The 19,277-nt window shown below is 42.5% G+C and overlaps 1 protein-coding gene and 1 pseudogene across 1 annotated transcript in view; both read left to right on the forward strand.

Annotated features, from left to right (window-relative positions):
- The window catches only part of APBB1IP (amyloid beta precursor protein binding family B member 1 interacting protein), a 68,913-nt gene that overhangs the window by 6,044 nt on the left and 43,592 nt on the right, over window positions 1-19,277 (forward strand). The window contains exons 3-6 of the mRNA XM_014589122.2: window positions 1,014-1,306; window positions 5,542-5,619; window positions 16,585-16,744; window positions 18,937-19,058. Of these exons, the coding sequence (XP_014444608.1) occupies window positions 1,014-1,306; window positions 5,542-5,619; window positions 16,585-16,744; window positions 18,937-19,058 (653 nt within the window). The remainder of the gene's footprint in view (window positions 1-1,013; window positions 1,307-5,541; window positions 5,620-16,584; window positions 16,745-18,936; window positions 19,059-19,277) is intronic.
- LOC102480304 (transmembrane protein 14A pseudogene) lies at window positions 15,132-15,556 on the forward strand (annotated as a pseudogene).

A 19,277-nucleotide genomic window follows, 5' to 3' on the forward strand; every position in this document is an offset into this window, starting at 1 on the left:
CGGCCAGGCCGTTCCCGGCGCCACTGCTCTTTCTTTGAGTACAAGATTTCTTATAATGATGGCGAGCCAACAGAAGCTCCTTCTGCACCTGAAAGTCTCAAGGCGCATTAAGCCCCCATTCATTAAGACCCACGGTCTTCCAAACATGTTTATCAGCTGGGATCCATTTGTCCCCCAAGTGCTGGGGAGTACTCCTTTTGCAATTCATTTCCAATATTCTTTCTTCCCTGCTCTACTAAAACACCAAGATCTTACTCCAGAATTCCCTATTCTCTGGTGAAATTTGACCTGATAGCTGGTCTTTGATATGACCCAGTGTAAAGAGCACATTTTTTTATCTCTTTTCTTAGTGTTAGAAGCACATTCACATTAAGCAGTCAGCATTAATTGTTTTAAGAATTGTTATACTTGTGTGTGGCCTACTAAATAAAAATTTTCTGAGACCAGCAGTTGGCATAATGGCTATGTTGCTGGACTCCCATGTAGTCAACCACAGTTTGAGTCCCAGACATGGTGGCTTAAATTCAAACGGCGCATGTGTGTGCGTGCCCAAGATCCCAAGAGGAGAATGGAGGAGAAGGGATTGTGGTGTTGCCATCTCCCGCAGGGGGTGATTTCTTGCTTTCTATCTCTCTATTTCTCTCTGTCTTTATGGTGAGCCCATGCGCCCTATAGCAAAAACCTCCAGCTAGTGGGATGGTGGTTAAGGTGGCTGGACCTCACATGGCTGACTGTGCAGTTCAAGTCCCAAACCCAGCAACTTGAAAAACACGCTGGACACGTGTGCATGTGTGCACAAAATTCTGAAAGGAGAATGGAGAAGGGATTCTCTTTCTGTCTCTCTCTGGTAAGCACACACATACTATAAGAATTTTTTTTTTAATTCGCAACTTTTCTCATCATATCATAACAAATCAAATAATGATCCTCCCTACTCAATATTAATCTTAAAAATTATCCTTCCAGGTACAGATAATTATTTTACCGTTAATGTGATATTTTTTCCCCGTTAGAGTCTTTAAACGCACTGGAAGACCAAGATTTAGATGCTCTCATGGCAGATCTGGTTGCTGACATAAGTGAAGCTGAACAGAGGACAATCCAGGCGCAAAAAGAGTCTTCTCAGAACCAACAGCATTCAGTATCTCTGGAGGCATCAAATTCCAGGGCTACAGCCTCTCTTGGTTACGGAGCAAATGCCGCCGCAACCCGCATTAACCAGTACGAGGACGACTTACCACCTCCACCACCAGACCCTGTGTTAGACCTCCCACTACCCCCACCACCTCCAGAACCTCTCTCTCAGGCAAGTGCATAAGGCCAGAGATGGCAGGACATTGACCTCTGCCACCCTTCTGCTCTACTTCCTTTGACGACATCATCACATTCCTGAATGCATACACCCAAAGTCTGAGATACCACAACACAAGGGTACCAAGTATGTTCATTGCGAAGTCAGAGACCTCCATAAACGAGACACATAGGTCTGTGTAAGGAACACATCGGGCCATATTTAATCATTACTTGTCTGGTTAAAAACTATATCTGTATGCAGACAGTTCCTGATCATTGTCAACTTTTTGAGAAAATATTTTATTAACTTTAGACAAACTAGAGAACTGCTTTATCTATTTCTATATCCCTAGCCCTAACCCAGTACATAGAAAATAAAAGGTATTCCGTGTACATTTTCTGAATTGAATCAAAGTGAGTTGTGTTGAATTTGGTAGCCCCCAAGCTATAGCTAAGGATCACTTGTAATGCCACAGCAAAGGACAGGTGTTGTAAGGCAGATGAGTGATGAGGGCTTGGTATTAACAAGTTTCTTTTTTTTTTTTGGAGAGGTTTTTGCTATAGGTCACGTGCGCTCACCAGACAGACAGAGAGAGACAGAGAGACAGAAAGCGAAAAATCACCCCCCAGGAAGGATGACCACGCCACAATCCCTTCTCCTTCATTCTCCTCTCGGGATCTTGGGCACGCATGCACACGTGCCCAACTTGAGTTTTAAGCCACCGGGTCCAGGACTCAAACCGCGGTTGACTACATGGGAGTCCAGCGACATAGCCATTACACTAATTGCTGGTGCTGGTATTAACAAATTTCTAAGTATGGGACAATATAAACTGGGACATTCATATCATCATTATTTAGTACATTAACTCATAATATGTCTCTCATAGAAGTAATAAAAAAAAAAGTTTTAAGGATTTTTCTTAGAGTAATCCATTAAAAACTATTTGAGACTAAGAACCAATTTCTTGGGACTTCCACATTTGTCACAGTGTGGGATGGTGATCAGTATTCACAAATATAACCCTGGTGACCCTGAAAATTCCTAAATGTCTTTTGATTGAACAAACAGTAAATATAAATCAATGTTAAGTCTTACTCTATCATTCTCCTCACTCTATTATAAACTTATTATAAATAAATTATTTGAAAATTGGTGATAAATATAAAGTGAAGGCAGAAAATATATGGTCCATGAAGATTTCAAATGGGTCATGAATATCCTGAAAGTAAATACAAAATTAAATACAGATGTGAAAGTTTACATTTTAACATATTTTTTTAATGATGTTTTCTTATATAACACTTTTTTAAACAAACATTTATTTATATATTTGTTTATTTATTGTGATTTTTCAAGCCTTCAGGTCTGGTACTTGAACCCGCTTGGCCATGTGTGAATCCAGCACCTTAACCTCCACACCACCTGCTGGCCCCCATCGTATTCTTAAAAGGGCATATGATTCAAAAAAAATTTAAGGGGGCCAGTATACGGTGTAGTGATTATGTTGCTGAACTCGACTCCTGGACTGGTGGCTTGAAAACCATGACCGGCATGTGTGTGTATGTGTGTGTGTGTGCCTAAGATCCCAGGAGGAGAAGGGATTGCGGCATGACCATCCCATGGGGGATGATTTCTCACTTTCCCTCTCACCATCTCCCTCTCTCTCTCTCTCTCTCTCTCTTTTTCTCTCTCTCTCTCTCTCTCTGGAAAGCTCATGCACCTTATGGCAAAAATCTCTAAAAAAAAATTAAGAATCACTGACATAAGAAGATATATGTTTATATTCAAATAATTAGAATGTAACCAGAATAGCCAATTTTTTTATTATTATAGATAGAACAAAGCTTTAATAATCCAATTCTCATAATATTGACTTGCAAAAATCAAAGAACTTCAGGCTTATGAAGTACTGCACTTTGTTTTTTCCCCACTCGTGTGTTCATCAGTACTTCTTAGGTGAAGTAGCAGTTTAACATGAGTTTAAGTCTTGGGACCAGCAGTTAGCGTAATGGCTATGTTGCTGGACTCCCATGTAGTCAACCACAGTGCAAGTCCTGGACCCGATGGTTTAAACTCACGCCAGGCACGTGTGCGTGCATGCCCAAGATCCTGAGAGGAGAATGGAGGAGAAGGGATTACAGCGTGGCCATCCTCCCTGGGGGGTGATTTCTCGCTTTCTGTCTCTCTGTCTCTCTCTGTCTTTCTGATGAGTACACGCGCCCTATAGCAAAAAAAAAATGCCTCTCAAAAAAAAGAGTTTAAGTCTTAACTTTTAGAGAGCTTAGGACTGCTTCAAGAATCTTGGGGGCCAGCAGGTGGCATGGTGGTTAAGGTGCTGGCCCCCCCCTTTTTCCTGTTCCCTCCCCCTCCCTCTCTCGTAAAATTAAATAATAATAATGATAATAATAATAAATGTAATTAAAATAAATAAATAAATCCTTAAAATAAATAAATAAATAAATAAATAAAAGCAAAGTTTGGTTTAAAAAAAGAAAGAAAGAAAGCCATGCCAGGCACATGTGCGTGCATGCCCAAAATCCCAAGGGGAGATGGGAGGAGAAGGGATTGTGGCAACCCAAAGGGTGATTTCTCACTTTCCTTCTTTCTCTCTCTCTCTCTCTCTCTCCCTTGCAAGCCCACACACCCTAAAGCAGAAACTATATAGCAGTAATAATAATCTAATGAAAACTAGTGAGCCCCAGAAAATACATCCTGATCCAAAATTATGCATATAATAATTTCAGAGACTGCTCAAGCCCCCTTGAGATGGATCCATCTATAGATTTCTTAATTGGATCCCAGTTTTTGAACCAAGCAGAGATTTTTGTGATCTATAGATGTGAACTTCTGTTAAAATTATAATTTCATCTTTTAAGTTACTATTCTCAAGTTATAAAGGATGATTGCCTTCTATATCTTTGAGTTGAAGGTTTTGTTATAGTCATTTAAATTCTGAAAAGTGATGGGAACCAGCAGTTAGTGTAATGGTTATGTCGCTGGACTCCCACGGAGTCAACCGCGGTTCGCGTCCCAGACCTGGTGGCTTAAAACTCACGCTGGGCGAGTGTGCGTGCGTGCCCAAGGTCCCAAGAGGAGAATGGAGGAGAAGGGATTGTGGCATGACTATCCCCCCCTGGGGGGTGATTTCTCGCTTTCTGTCTCTATTTCTCTCTCTGTCTGTCTGGCGAGCGCACACACCCTATAGTGAAAACCTCTCCAAAAAAAAGAAAAAAGTGAGCATGTCAAATTTGGTACCTGTTTGTTAACATGGAATAGCTAAGACAGCCCAGCAAGGTGGCATAGTCAGTAGTGAACCAAATTCCAGTGCTGGAAGCCACATGGTCAGCCATGGTTCGGATCCCCAGCCTGGTCAACCTGAGACAGTCCAGGCACTTGTACCCAGGATCCTATCAACCTGGAAGTCTGGAGAAAGAAGATCATCATGATTAGACCCTGTTAAAGGTGCTTCTTTCTTTCATCATGTGTATACAGATACAATTGCTTTTTTAAAAAAGTAGCTAAGACACTAATGGTGGCACAAATATTCCAGGTACTACTTACTCCCCAGTTTTACATTCACGCACCATCTCCATGGGCTCTACATATGCAAATTCAACCTAATGCAGATCAAAAATGTTAGACTGTTGGGACCAGCAGTTAGCGTAATGGCTATGTCGCTGGACTCCCATGTAGTCGACCACGGTTCAAGTTCCGGACCCGGTGATTTAAACTCACACCGGGCACGTGTGTGTGCGTGCCCAAGATCCCGAGAGGAGAGTGGAGGAGAAGGGATTGCGGCGTGGCCATTCCCCCAGGGGGTGATTTCTCGCTTTCTGTCTCTCTGTCTCTCTCTGTCTGGAGATCGCACGTGCCCTATAGCAAAAACCTCTCCAAAAAACAAAAAAATGCTAGACTGTTACTCGCATGTACTGTGCAGTTAGACCTGTGGTGGTTGCATCTGTACTGAACATGTGTAGACTTTTTCTTGTCATTATTCCCTAACCAGGACAGTATGACAACTATTTATAGTCACATGGCATTAGGCATTATAAATAATCATAGAGGACTTACAGTATATGGGAGGCTATGTGTATAATTATATGCAAATACTATGTCATTTTATGTAAGGGACTTAAACATCCATGGAATTTTATATTTGAGTGGAGTCCTGAAATCAATGCCCTGTGGATGCCAGGGAATAACTGCGTTTAATGGACTGTGTTGAATATCTTGCCATTTTCCAGGAAGAAGAAGAAGCCCAAGCGAAGGCTGATAAAATTAAGCTGGCATTGGAAAAACTGAAGGAGGCCAAGGTGAAGAAGGTAAATTGAGAATCCCTTTGCATTAGGGCAGTTAAATTCGTAACATCGTATTAGAGTCGATGGTAAAAGATAGAAATTTGAGTAGTAATTTCCAAATGATCACTTTTAAAACTCTTTAAAGACAAAGATAAATCTATTCTTTCTGTAACATCCATTAGCTCGTTTGTGATTGATAAGAGAGGGACCTGTATTAGTGCAAACATGGGAGTGTCTTTGGCTTGTATTGAATCCGTGATTTCATGTTAGTTTTCGCGTGATTTTTCCTGGATGCTGGAATAATGAGAGTAGAATTACATCTTCAACGAGAAAGAAAAAGGTCTTTGGCTTGGCTGTTGCAGAAGCAGGGACTTTTTTTAGTTCTATTTTAAGAAATTTCAAAATAAGTTTGGGGCCGCCCTGTAGCACAGCAGTTAGTATAGGGATCCTGATCCTATAGGGCCAACTATGGTTTGAATCCTGGCCCCAGCAGCTTGAAAAACACACTGGGCATGTGTGTGTGCGTGTCCACAATCCAGATGGGATAGAGAAGTTAGGGGAACGGACTGTGGCATGACCATGCCATTTCAGTGCATTTCTTTCTCTTCTCTCCCCTTCTCTTTGTCTCTCTGTTCCCAGTGACCACACAATCTCTCTGACAATTATAAAAAAAACAAGTGTGGGGGTCAGCAGGTGGCGTGGTGGTTAAGGCACTGGACTCCCACATAGCAGGCCACAGTTTGAGTCCCAGGCCTAGCAGCTTGCTCTCTCACTTCCCCTCTCTCTTTCTCTCTTTGTCTCTGTTGGGCACATGTGCCTTATAACAAATTAAAATAATGATCATAACTTAATTTAATTAATCAAATTTAAAAAAAAATAAGTGTGTACATGCAGATCTCCCTTCCCTAGGGATTTTCATAGATGTGGCTTACAACAGGTGGCACCCCCTTCTGGGCCTGCCTTAACTGGGTCACAGTTCAACTTCCCTTGACTCATCTTCGCATTTCCACACTGGCTTCAGTTCATCTTTGAGATCCCCTGGGGCCTCTAGCCTCTGCCTGCCCTGGACATCCAGGTGTCTCCCAGGGTACCAAGTGTTGTTTTTGCTGATTCTCTGATTTCAAAATCACCTAGTTTTTTCGCTTGTTTAATTGACACATAACAATTGCACGTATTTATGGGGTCCAGTATGACTTCTCAGCACACAGATACAATATGTAATGAGGAAATCAGGGCACTCAGTACATCCATCACCTCCAACATTCGTCATGCTTTGTATTGGGAGCATTCCCAATTCTCTCTTTTAATTTTTTTGAAATATATAATAAATGGTTTACTATAGTCCTCCTACTGTGTTATAAAACACTAGAACTTACTTCTCTTATCTAACCATGTTGTAGCCATTAACCAACATCTTTTTATCCCCCTTCCCAACCTTCCAAGCCTCTAGTATTCACTATTCTACTCTCTCCTGAAAATTCATCAAAGTTACATAGGTTTTGTGTGATCTGCCCCTAAACTTACTTTCCCAATAAGGCTATAATTTTTTTTTGAGAGGTTTTTGCTATCAGGTGTGTATGCTCACTGGAGAAACAGAAACAGAGAGACAGAAAGCAAGAAATCACCTCCCGGGGGGGATGGCCATGCCACAATCCATTCTCCTCCGTTCTCCTCTCAAGATTCTGAGCACACATGCACTTGCACCCAGCATGAATTTCAAGCCCCCAGGTCCAAAATGTGAGCTATGGTCAACCATGTGGGAGTCCAGCACCTCAACCACTATGTCACCTGCTGGCCCAAGGCTGTAGTTTTAGCATGCATTTTTTGCAGAGCATAATTTTTTTCAGGAACTCATATATTGTATTATAACAAAAACATTTGTATTTAACTTCATTAGAAGCAGGTACCTAGAAACACACTGGGCATGTGTGTGTGCGTGTCCACAATCCAGATGGGATAGAGAAGTTAGGGGAACGGACTGTGGCATGACCATGCCATTTCAGTGCATTTCTTTCTCTTCTCTCCCCTTCTCTTTGTCTCTCTGTTCCCAGTGACCACACAATCTCTCTGACAATTATAAAAAAAACAAGTGTGGGGGTCAGCAGGTGGCGTGGTGGTTAAGGCACTGGACTCCCACATAGCAGGCCACAGTTTGAGTCCCAGGCCTAGCAGCTTGCTCTCTCACTTCCCCTCTCTCTTTCTCTCTTTGTCTCTGTTGGGCACATGTGCCTTATAACAAATTAAAATAATGATCATAACTTAATTTAATTAATCAAATTTAAAAAAAAATAAGTGTGTACATGCAGATCTCCCTTCCCTAGGGATTTTCATAGATGTGGCTTACAACAGGTGGCACCCCCTTCTGGGCCTGCCTTAACTGGGTCACAGTTCAACTTCCCTTGACTCATCTTCGCATTTCCACACTGGCTTCAGTTCATCTTTGAGATCCCCTGGGGCCTCTAGCCTCTGCCTGCCCTGGACATCCAGGTGTCTCCCAGGGTACCAAGTGTTGTTTTTGCTGATTCTCTGATTTCAAAATCACCTAGTTTTTTCGCTTGTTTAATTGACACATAACAATTGCACGTATTATGGGGTCCAGTATGACTTCTCAGCACACAGATACAATATGTAATGAGGAAATCAGGGCACTCAGTACATCCATCACCTCCAACATTCGTCATGCTTTGTATTGGGAGCATTCCCAATTCTCTCTTTTAATTTTTTTGAAATATATAATAAATGGTTTACTATAGTCCTCCTACTGTGTTATAAAACACTAGAACTTACTTCTCTTATCTAACCATGTTGTAGCCATTAACCAACATCTTTTTATCCCCCTTCCCAACCTTCCAAGCCTCTAGTATTCACTATTCTACTCTCTCCTGAAAATTCATCAAAGTTACATAGGTTTTGTGTGATCTGCCCCTAAACTTACTTTCCCAATAAGGCTATAATTTTTTTTTGAGAGGTTTTTGCTATCAGGTGTGTATGCTCACTGGAGAAACAGAAACAGAGAGACAGAAAGCAAGAAATCACCTCCCGGGGGGGATGGCCATGCCACAATCCATTCTCCTCCGTTCTCCTCTCAAGATTCTGAGCACACATGCACTTGCACCCAGCATGAATTTCAAGCCCCCAAGTCCAAAATGTGAACTATGGTCAACCATGTGGGAGTCCAGCACCTCAACCACTATGTCACCTGCTGGCCCAAGGCTGTAGTTTTAGCATGCATTTTTTGCAGAGCATAATTTTTTTCAGGAACTCATATATTGTATTATAACAAAAACATTTGTATTTAACTTCATTAGAAGCAGGTACCTAGTAATAGAGTACTAATAAAAGTTACTTTGGTAAATTAAGGGAATGATGAAACAGTCTTATTTCAGCTTATAGCATCTCTGAGATTCATTAAGAACTTCTTCCTTACAATTGAATGACTTGTCCTTTTCATACAGGACCTTATAGTACCTTCCCACAGTACCTGTCACTGTTCTTTGAGTGAAGATGCTCATTACTTGTTGATTGGTATTCAATAAGTATTCCTTGACTCTTCCTGGCCCCAGACTTTGAAGGTTCATCTAGGAGAATCTTTTCAGATCAGTCTGGTTCTATCCATTGCAAACATGCATGAACTTCTTTGCCATTTTTCTCCCTCATTCTCTGCATGTGACTATATTCCATGGTCAGTCATTGGAGAATCATATAAATTATTCCTTCTTGGTGACTTTATCCTCTCAAATAGGGTTAAATCCAAGCATCCCTCTACTCAGCCCTAGCCCTTCAGTGCTGCCTGAGTGTCCCTTGTCCAATCACTCTCCCACTAACCTAGAAAACCATTTATACTCAACTGGCCCAACAGCACAACAGTTAAGCACCGTGCATTAGGAGCTGTGTCCCACATGGCCAACTGCAGTTCAAATCCAGCCCCAGTATCTTAAAACACATGCTGAGCACATGTGTCTGCCCCAAATCCTGACAGGATGAAGAAATGGAGGAAAACAGTGATGGCAGTGTGACCACGCCCCACTAGGGGATGCTCTCTCCTCATCTCTTCCTCTATGGCAAACAGATGCCCTCTGGCAGTTGGGAAGGAAGGAAAGAAGGAAGGGAGGGAGGGAGATGGGAGGAAGGAAGAATGGAAGGGCTATTTATGCCTGTCCTCTCCTTGAAAACCTCCATAACCTCTCTCCTCTTTCAGCGAATGATTTTGCACCCATTTCATGGAGAAAATAGAAACCAAAAAATAAAAGTTTCACCAACTCCCACCAACACATTGTCCGACCTACCTACCTGCACCTGCACCCATGTTATTTCCAGGGACTGTAGGCACACAGTCAGGTTTTTGTCTAAGACCAGCCACGTCCCTTTGCTTCAGATCCCAGTCTCTCTCCTTGTCCTCCTCTGCTCAAAAGCTGCCCATCTCGCACAGTAAAGCCAAAGTCTACATAATGGCTTGCAGCCCCAGTGTGATCTGGCAGCTTCATCGCCCACCATCCTCTCCCACGTTCACTCCCGCCTAGCAACCAGTTTCTGTGACTGCTCTTCAGATCCTCCAGGCACTCACTTGTCTCAGGACCCGTGCACTTTGCAGGCCCCTTGCTCCCACCCCAGATGCTGAGTGGGTTTGCACTGCCCCTCCTTTATGTCTAGTTGCCTTCTCCGTGAGGCCTTCCTTACCTGATACTGTGCACGTGCAACCCAGTGTGCCCTATCCTCCTTCCCTCCTCTCTCTCTCTCTCTGGTGAGTGCACACTCCCTATAGAAAAACAATTTTTTTTTTTAATAAATGGAAAAAAATTAAAAAGAGCAGATGCCAGACACAGAGGTAAACAAGTCAGATCAGATCCTTGTTCAGGGAGAATTCCATTCTAGCTGGAGAGATAGATAAATGCTATAAAGAAAATGAAATGGGCTGGATGGTGGTGCAGTGATAAAACACTACCCTCTGAAGCTGACCCAACAGGGACAGTTGTTGGGTTGTGTCTGGAGGCCTCCCTGTATGGCAGGCATGCATGTGCCCGTGACCTGGGGCCAGCCGAGGTTGAGGGTGGATCACAGCATCAAGATGCTGATGGGGATGCTTGTCTCCCTCTCTGTCTGTCTGTCTCTCTCTCTCTGTTTCTCTCACTGACTTCCTCATTCATGTAAGAAATAAACTCATAAGACAAAGAAGAGTAAATAAAAGGCCATGGCCCCTACATACGGTGTGCCACTGAGTGAAAGCAAAAGAAGGAACTGAGTTTACAAGAGGCAGGTGGGAGCCACAGGATCTCACAGGCCAGAGGAGTCTGTGTTGTTCTGGAAGTGCCGTGGGAAGCCATTGCGGGTTTTAAACAGGGAAGTGAGAGACTGGTGTATGGTTTTGTAACATCCTTCTGGCTGCTTCATTAAAACTGGATTACAGGGCAGGATGTAAGAGCAGGACACTGTTCTATAGGGATCTCCAAGTTCATCCGTGTCCTATTAGAGACCAGGCTACACAGTAGGAGGTGAGCAGCAAGTGAGTGCACGAGAGAGCATAGCTTCCCTGCATTTACAGCCGCTCCCCATTGCTCACACTGCCGCCTGAGCGCTGCCTCCTGTCAGGTCAGCAGCAGCATTAGATTCTCAGAAGAGCCCCCCAATGGGACATCTAGTTACAGTACAGAAAGCTCAGGTTTCCCACTGATTCTGCATTATGGTGAGCTATATACTATTTCATTATATACTGCAATGCAATCATCATAGTAATAAAGTGCATAACAAATGTAATGTCCTTGAATCATCCCAAAACCAACGCGCCTCCTACTCTCCACACCCCAACCCCATCCGTGGAAAATTTATCTTCCACAAACCTGTCCCTGATACTAGAAAGGTTAGGGACCACTGCTCTAGCACAAAACCTTACACCGGGTGAGCATGTGTGGGACTGAGTTTCAAAGGAATGGCAGAGGAGGGTGAACTGAGTCACTGACTTTACCTTTGGCGCTATAAAGAAAATGAATAAAAACAAAAGTCATAATTAGACTATTTCGGACCATTGGATTACTTGCCAAGTGAGGACCACAGTGTACATGTTTCAGAGGGGAAATGAAAACAGAAGTTGTTTCTTAGATAAAGAGATAGAACGAGTGGGAGGTTCGGTCTATGTGCCTTGGCTGGCGATTAAGACAACAGGAGGAGATAAGGGCGATTTCCTGCCCCGTATCAGGAAGTGAGAAAACCTTGCTCTCGGTCCGTTTAGATGGATTATAATAGTGAACACAAAGCACACCTGCCTTGATTCAGCAAAAGGTGCAAAACAGAAGCTACTCAGGTTGGCAGAAGAGGAAAGAAAATTACAAAGACAAATGGTGTATTCGTTACCATTTCAGACACTCTGAATGTATTTATTTAAACACAAAAACCTGCCTATGACACAGAACTTTAAGAAAATAGAGACATTTGCACATTAAGAAAGTAAGTGGGGGGTGGGGGGTGGTCAGCAGGTGGCGTAGTGATGAAAGTGCTGGACTTCCACGTGGTCAACTGTGTTTGAATCCCGGACCCGGCATCTTGAAACACTCTGGGCACATGTGTATGCATGCCCAAAATCCCAAGAGGAGAATGAAGGAGAAAGGATTGTGGCATGGCCATTCCCATCCCCAGGGGCAGTGATTTCTCACTTTCTTTCTATCTATGTCTCTCTCTCTGTGTCTCCAGCGAGCACACATGCCCTATAGCAAAAATCTCTCTTAAAAAAAAAAAAGCTTGATGCTGGGCGTGTGTGCCCAAAATCCTGACAAGATGGAAAAATAGAGAAGAGATTGCCGTGTGACTGTTCCCCTTTGAGGGGTGCTTTCTTCTCTCTCTGTCCCTGCCTTTTTCTGGCAAGTGCACATGCCCTCTAGCAGTTATTAAAAGAAAAAAAAATGTAATATACTCACCAATAATCTACAGCATGCTTTTAAAGGATGAAAACCAAGTATATATGAACTACTTTGCCCTCAAGTATCCTGTAGTTTGTTGAGATCATTTTGAATTACAAATGATGGAAGCAGCTTTTAGAACAAAAGACAAAATCAGACACATTCATTCATTTTATATAGATGTTTGCTTTTAAGTTCTGCAACACAGGCAAGCAACTCCATTCGTAAATCTCATCCTGGAAGCAAAAAATACATGCTGTAAATGATTTAGGGCTAGGAGACTTTTGTATATAACAGTTTACAAAAGAAACAAGAATAAGTTATTTTTAAAACTATAACATTTTTCCTGCAGTGGATTAGAGAGGTTTGGGTTTTTTTTATTCTTGAATCATCTTGCCCCTTTCAAATAGTGTGTATCTGAAAAATGCTTTACTTGCTAAGTTGCATAACATAACCACTATTTCATGCTGTTAGTAGTCATAGAGAGCTACCCTTCCCCTTGCAAATGTGATGGAAGCTTTGAAAAATAGTAGATACTTCATTTTGTTCAAAGTCACCAACCATCTCTTGTTTGCTTTTTCTAAAGGCTATAATTGTGTTTGTTCTAAATTCTATTAATAAATATGTATAAGCACATGTGAATTAAGTCTCATTTACAATCTCTGCCCCCCCCCAAAAAAAACTCTCATCATCGTCAAATTGCATGGTTCGAGAGGCCAGCAAGTAGTGCAGTGGTTAAGGCACTAGACTCCCACATAGTCGACCACAACTTGAGTCCTGAACCCAGCAGCTTGAAACTTACCCTGGGTGCGTGTGTGTGTGTGTGTGTGTGTGTGTGTGTGTATGTGCCCAAAATCCCAAGAGGAGACTAGAGGAGAAGGGATTATGGTATGGCCATCCCCCCTAGGGTGTGGTTTCTCACTTTCCTTCTCTCTGTCTCTCCCTCTGTCTCCAGCAAGCACACATGCCCTATAGCAAAAAAACTCTCAAAAGAAAAAAAAGAAGGCATGCTTTAGTACCTTTAGTATTTTTTCTCTGAAGAAAAACAATTGAAAACACTGACATATGTCTTATTTTCTGAAGGATTCCCAAGCAGCAGTGAAATATAGTCAAACATCATTAGTTTTTCTATCAGGATCATTAAGTTTCCTAAGCCCTGACATTGGTGGTATTTCTTAGGACAAGTAGCTACTTCACAGCAGTCGTTCTCGGCCGAGAACAGCAAATGTGGCTTCCACAGAAAATGAGTCAAAGTAAAGACTGCCATTGCAGAGTGTCTGTTTTTGCGTGCTAACCTCCATGACTCCTTTCCAATATCAGCTGAATGTATCTTTGATACGTGGTAGTAGGAAGGAAACGCATCTTTATTGCCTGATGTCTACACTGTGACTCTTGAGAGTGGGAACGGGAAGAGGAAGGCCTTTGTGGTCAGTGCCCATCCACGCCCACATATTTATCACCCACACACCCTCCAGTTGCTCTCAGAAACTACACAACAGTCCACAGGAGCTACCTTCTTCTTCTGTTAACTATGACGTTTCCAAGGCCAGCTTTGGTGGGAATGGGACAGAAAGGACAGTTTCCCAGCAGCTCAGAACCTAACCCAGACTTTGAAGAAGGAGAAATGTTACCCATTTTATGGCCTCTGTCTCTTTCCAGTCCATCTAATCATTTTTTTAATAATAGTATGTTTCATTGGTAAATGACTAGAACCAACTCAAGGCAAATATCTACAAATACACAAATATCAAAGACGGTCCAAGTCTAGCTGCATTACTTTGGGGATTAATTCTGGTGTATTGCATCAGAATCATGGTCTCTCTGAAGGATTAGAGATTTTAATAACTTTGACGAGATGACTAGAAAAAAAAAAGTGATTTCCTAGGTCCTTATAGAGGATAAGTAAATTCTACTCCCATGAAACCTCCAGATTTGGAGTGAGATAACTAATAACCTATGAATTCAATTCGATAAGAATTTTGTTAATGAAATAAAAAGCAATTAGACTAATCATTTGCCTGCCTGCCTCCAGGATAGCTAATATCTTTTTTTTTTTCCTCTTTTTTTTTTTTTTGGGGAGAGATTTTTGCTATAGGGCACATGCACTCGCCAGAAAGACAGAGAGAGACAGAGAAACAGAAAGCGAGAAATCACCCCCCAGAGGGGATAGCCACACCATAATCCCTTCTCTTCCATTCTCTTCTCGGGATCTTGGGCACGCACACATACACACCCGGCATGAGTTTAAGCCACCGGGTCCAGGACTCAAACCGCGGTCAGCTACATGGGAGTCCAGCAATATACACCATCTGCTGGTACCCAGGACAGCTAAGTTCTCAGGCTACATTCATTTCACTTAATCTACCTCTGATCAAGGACATGCTTCTTTGTAACTGCGCCTGCCTCTCAGTAAAGCCCTCAGTCGCACTGTGTCATTTGCACAGTGTGGACCTTCCAGGAATTACAGATTCATCAACTCAGTTTTACCCGGTGTCTTCAGACTCTTGGGTTACATGAAATAGGACCCAATGCTCGCTAAGCAAAAAAGAAAACATTTCTATAAAGATACAAACATGGGTCCGGAGTCCAGGTACAACGCTTGTCTTCAGCTCATCTCTGTCATCTCTCTCACGAATTGCAGCCTTGCCAATGGACCTGATTGGTTTTTGGTTATGTGGCCCTCTTGACATTTGGAAGCATTCTAGGATATAAGCGGAGAGGTGGTGTTCCATCTTTGATAGGTGGTCTTTTCATTGGATTTTTGGCTGGTTATGGAGCTTACCGTGTCTCCAATGACAAGCGAGATGTAAAACTGTCACTGTTTGCAGCTTTCTTCCTGGCCACCATAATGGGTGTGAGATTTAAGAGGTCCAAAAAAATAACGCCCGCTGGGCTGGTTGCAGGTTTAAGCCTCATGATGATCCTGAGACTCGTCTTACTGCTGCTCTGAGCACCCGGAGGAATGGAAACTAAATTAATGCCATCTTACCGTAATGAGGAGAGAGTACTCTTTGTATTTAAAAGATAAACTTCAACATGGAATGTTGTACCTTATGTTAGAAACAAAAGTAATAACACTGTCGCCTCTAGTATGAACACTAGTTTGAGTGTTTTTTCCCAATGAAAACTTTTTTCTAATTATCAAGCACTGCTTTCATTAAAGGTGTTTAATGAATAGCAACATATTCTTTTGTTTACTGTATCTATTTTTATATGTGCTATTTTTTGATGATTGCGAATATTCATGTCTCAAGTAGGTTTAAATTAAATGACAGCTTATCAGATAAAGGAATTCCTTAAATGGATTTCACAGAATGATAATGTATCTGCCTATCATTTTTTGTTATGTTAGAAATTGTATTTTTTCCATTTTAATTGTGTTGGTGCCATTGATTTTTTTTTTCTTTAGAAAATTCTATTCTCAGAACACTTTGTCCTAACAGAATATATTCAGTATTCAAATAAAAGATATCTTGTTTAAAAAAAAATAAATAAAAAAGATACAAACATGGCTTTCAAACAAAAAGTACTACTGGAAATACTCCCTGATGGAACTGGGACAAGCAATGGAAGGATGTTGGGGAGGGCCCGCCGGTGGTATGGTAAAGGCAGCCAGGTCCCACATGACTAGCTATAGGTCTGCCAGGTCCCAGACCTAGCAGCTTGAAGAACACACCAGGCCCAAGTGTGTGAGTGCCCAAAATCCCAACTGGAAAGATGGAGGAGAAGGAATGGGGGTGTGGTCATTCTCCCTGGGAGGTGCCCTCTCACTTCTCCTCTCTCTCTTTCTCTCTGTCTCTCAGGCAGGCATAGGCACCCCATAGCAAGACTAACAACAACTACAAAAAGAAAAGTTGGGGACACAAGAAGGCAGCAGTTCTTCAGTTCGATTTGTTAGTTTACTGTCTCCCTCATCAGGCTGCAAAGTCTCTGGCAGCTGGGCAAGGGCTTTGTCTGTTTGTTCTCTGTTTTCATGAATTGGTTTCTCTGCCACAGCACACAGTCTTACTTACAGCTGCAGAAATAACAGCAACTGCGAAATCTTAGGCTTTGTGACCTTCTCCAGCTGCTGACACTGACTGCCTCGTTGCTCTGTCCTCAGCTCGTCGTCAAGGTGCACATGAACGACAACAGCACGAAGTCACTGATGGTGGACGAGCGGCAGCTGGCCCGAGATGTGCTGGACAACCTGTTTGAGAAAACGCACTGTGACTGCAACGTAGACTGGTGTCTTTATGAAATATACCCAGAGCTACAGATTGGTAAGTCCCGTCCCAGCCGTGGGCTGTGCTCCAGAAGTCTTGTGGGTTTGTTCCTCACGGGCTTGGTCCTGCTCCTCCTGTCCTGCAGTTCAGTCCTCTCAGGATGGCCCATACAGTACTTCCCTTACGGCAGAGGGTCATGCTTGCCTTTTCGTTTCATTGTGGCAGAGAGACCTCTTCGTTGGAGCAGGGGGCCAGGCTTAGGAGATAATCTGTATTTTTTGTTTTGTTTTGTGTTTTGTTTTTAGGTTGTTTTTTTTTTTTTCAATTGGGTGCTTGCACTCTCCAGAGAAGAGAGAGATAGTAAGAGGGAAAGTGAGATATCATCCCCCTGGGGGCATGGCCATCCCTCAATTCCTTCTCCTCCATTCTTCTCTTGGGATCTTGGGCATGCACACACACATGCTCACCATGATTTTCTTTTTTTTTTTTTTTTTAATTTCTTTTCTTTTCTTTTTTTTTTTTAACTTTTTAAGAGATTTTTGCCATAGGGCACAATGTGCTTACCAGAGAGAGACAGAGAGACAGAAAGCAAGAAATCACCCTCTCCCCCAGGGGGATGGTCACACCACTATCCTCCTCCACACACACATATGCCCAGTATGAGTTTCAAGTCACTGGGTCCAGGACTCAAACCACAATCAACCATGTGGGAGTCCAGTTCCTTAATCACTATGCCATTTGCTGGCCTCAACCCAACATGAGTTTTAAGCCTCCAGGTCGGGGACTCAAACCACATCCAGCTATGTGGGAGTCCAGCTGCCTAACCACCATGCCACCTGCTCTCCAGTGGTCCACCAGGAAAGACAGTGGCAGGATACCTGGTGAGATACCACATGCTTGGGGTGGGGGGGGTGGGGAGGAGCGGGGGTGCCCGCCAGCCAGTGTCTCTTCAGAGGCTGTTTTCTTAAACTAGAGTCTGACTCTGCCCAAGGCCTCCCATCAGTGCGGGATCCCCTTCCTCTCCGTTCTCTTGCTGAATCTCTGACACTGTCTAGAGGAAGAGGCTCAGCCTCAGAGAGCGAAGGATGGTTGGTGGAAACTAATGGAAAAACAAGAAGCAATTAAAGAAATCCTCTGCTGGTGCTTGTTCTTAATAGCACTCACAGGAAGTGGTCTCCCAGGAGAGCAGAGTGGAGTACAGCGTTGCCTGTTGAAGAAGCTTTGGATGCCATATGTTTTTTTTGGTTTTTTTGTGTTTTTTTGGCTGAGGGAAATCATCTATACTAAAACAACCCCTTGACATTTTCTTCAACCCCATCAGTTAAGCAGAGAAATGAAAACTTTCCTTTACATTTAAGTCTAGTTCTGGCATTTATGCATTGTTTTTAGAGTTTTACAAAGTAATGTTTTAGAGCACACAGTGTGGAACTTAGCATTTCATTCAAAGTGTTTAAGCAACTATTGCCTGATTTTAGGTTTTTTAATAAAAAATGCCAATATGAAAAATGTGCATTCGCTGACCATTAGCACTGTATTACAGGTTCTTCTACCATGCTTGTTTGTTTGTTTTCATTTTTAAGTTTTTATTTTTGTGTATTTATTTCATGAGAGTGAAACAGAGACAGAGGCAGACAGACAGACAGAAACCCTTGAAAGAATCTTGCCATTGCTACGATCCTTTCCCAGTCTTGCAGCCAGCCAGGATCCTGGGCACACATGGGTACAGCCATAGTGCTCATGTTGACCTATGACCTGAACCTGGGCCTTCCGTGTGGCTCCAGTACCACGCAGCAGTGCCCTGCCATCTGGGCCACTATGACTGGTGGATTTTTTGTTGTTGTTTGGATTTTGCTTTTTTTTTTTTCCTTTTTAGACAGGTTTCACCTTGCCATGATCCTCCTGCCTCAGCTTCCCAAGTAGCTAGAACTATGAGCATGCACCACCATGCCCAGCTTCTAGGGTGAGCGAGAAATCAAACCAGGGATCCAATATGGCCTCAGCCTACCAAGTAGCAGCAGGTACTACTGTGGCTGATTGGGCCTTCCACCATGTATTTTGTGGAAAAGAAATTGAAGGTGTGAAACTGAAAAAGAAACATAACAGAGATGTTACAGTATGATGTGTAAGAATTAAGAGTATTGGAAACCTTGATGAAAATTATGGAACATTGTGCTTAATTCAATAATAGCTGATTTCTCAGAAAAACTGATGTTTTGGGTGTTAAAGAATACCTTTTCTTATTTCATTAGAGAGATTTTTTGAAGACCATGAAAATGTTGTTGAAATATTATCAGACTGGACAAGAGACACAGAGAATAAAGTACTATTTTTGGAGAAAGAAGAAAAATATGCAGTGTTTAAAAACCCCCAGGTAAGATGACCTACACATTGCTCAACCACGTAAAGCATGGAGGATATTGTTTAACGTCACTTGGCTACCAACTACACCATTATTAACCCAAAATACCACAAATGTATTCCTTCTAAATAAATGCAAACTCCACACTTAGACCATCTATAAACTGAGAGCCCTTTGAAAGATTCAGGTAGAAAAAAATTTTTTTTTTTTTTTGCCATAGGGCATGTTCAC

Source organism: Tupaia chinensis, unplaced genomic scaffold (assembly GCF_000334495.1).
Source record: "Tupaia chinensis unplaced genomic scaffold, TupChi_1.0 Scaffold000001_1, whole genome shotgun sequence".
Classification (NCBI taxonomy): Eukaryota; Metazoa; Chordata; class Mammalia; order Scandentia; family Tupaiidae; genus Tupaia; species Tupaia belangeri.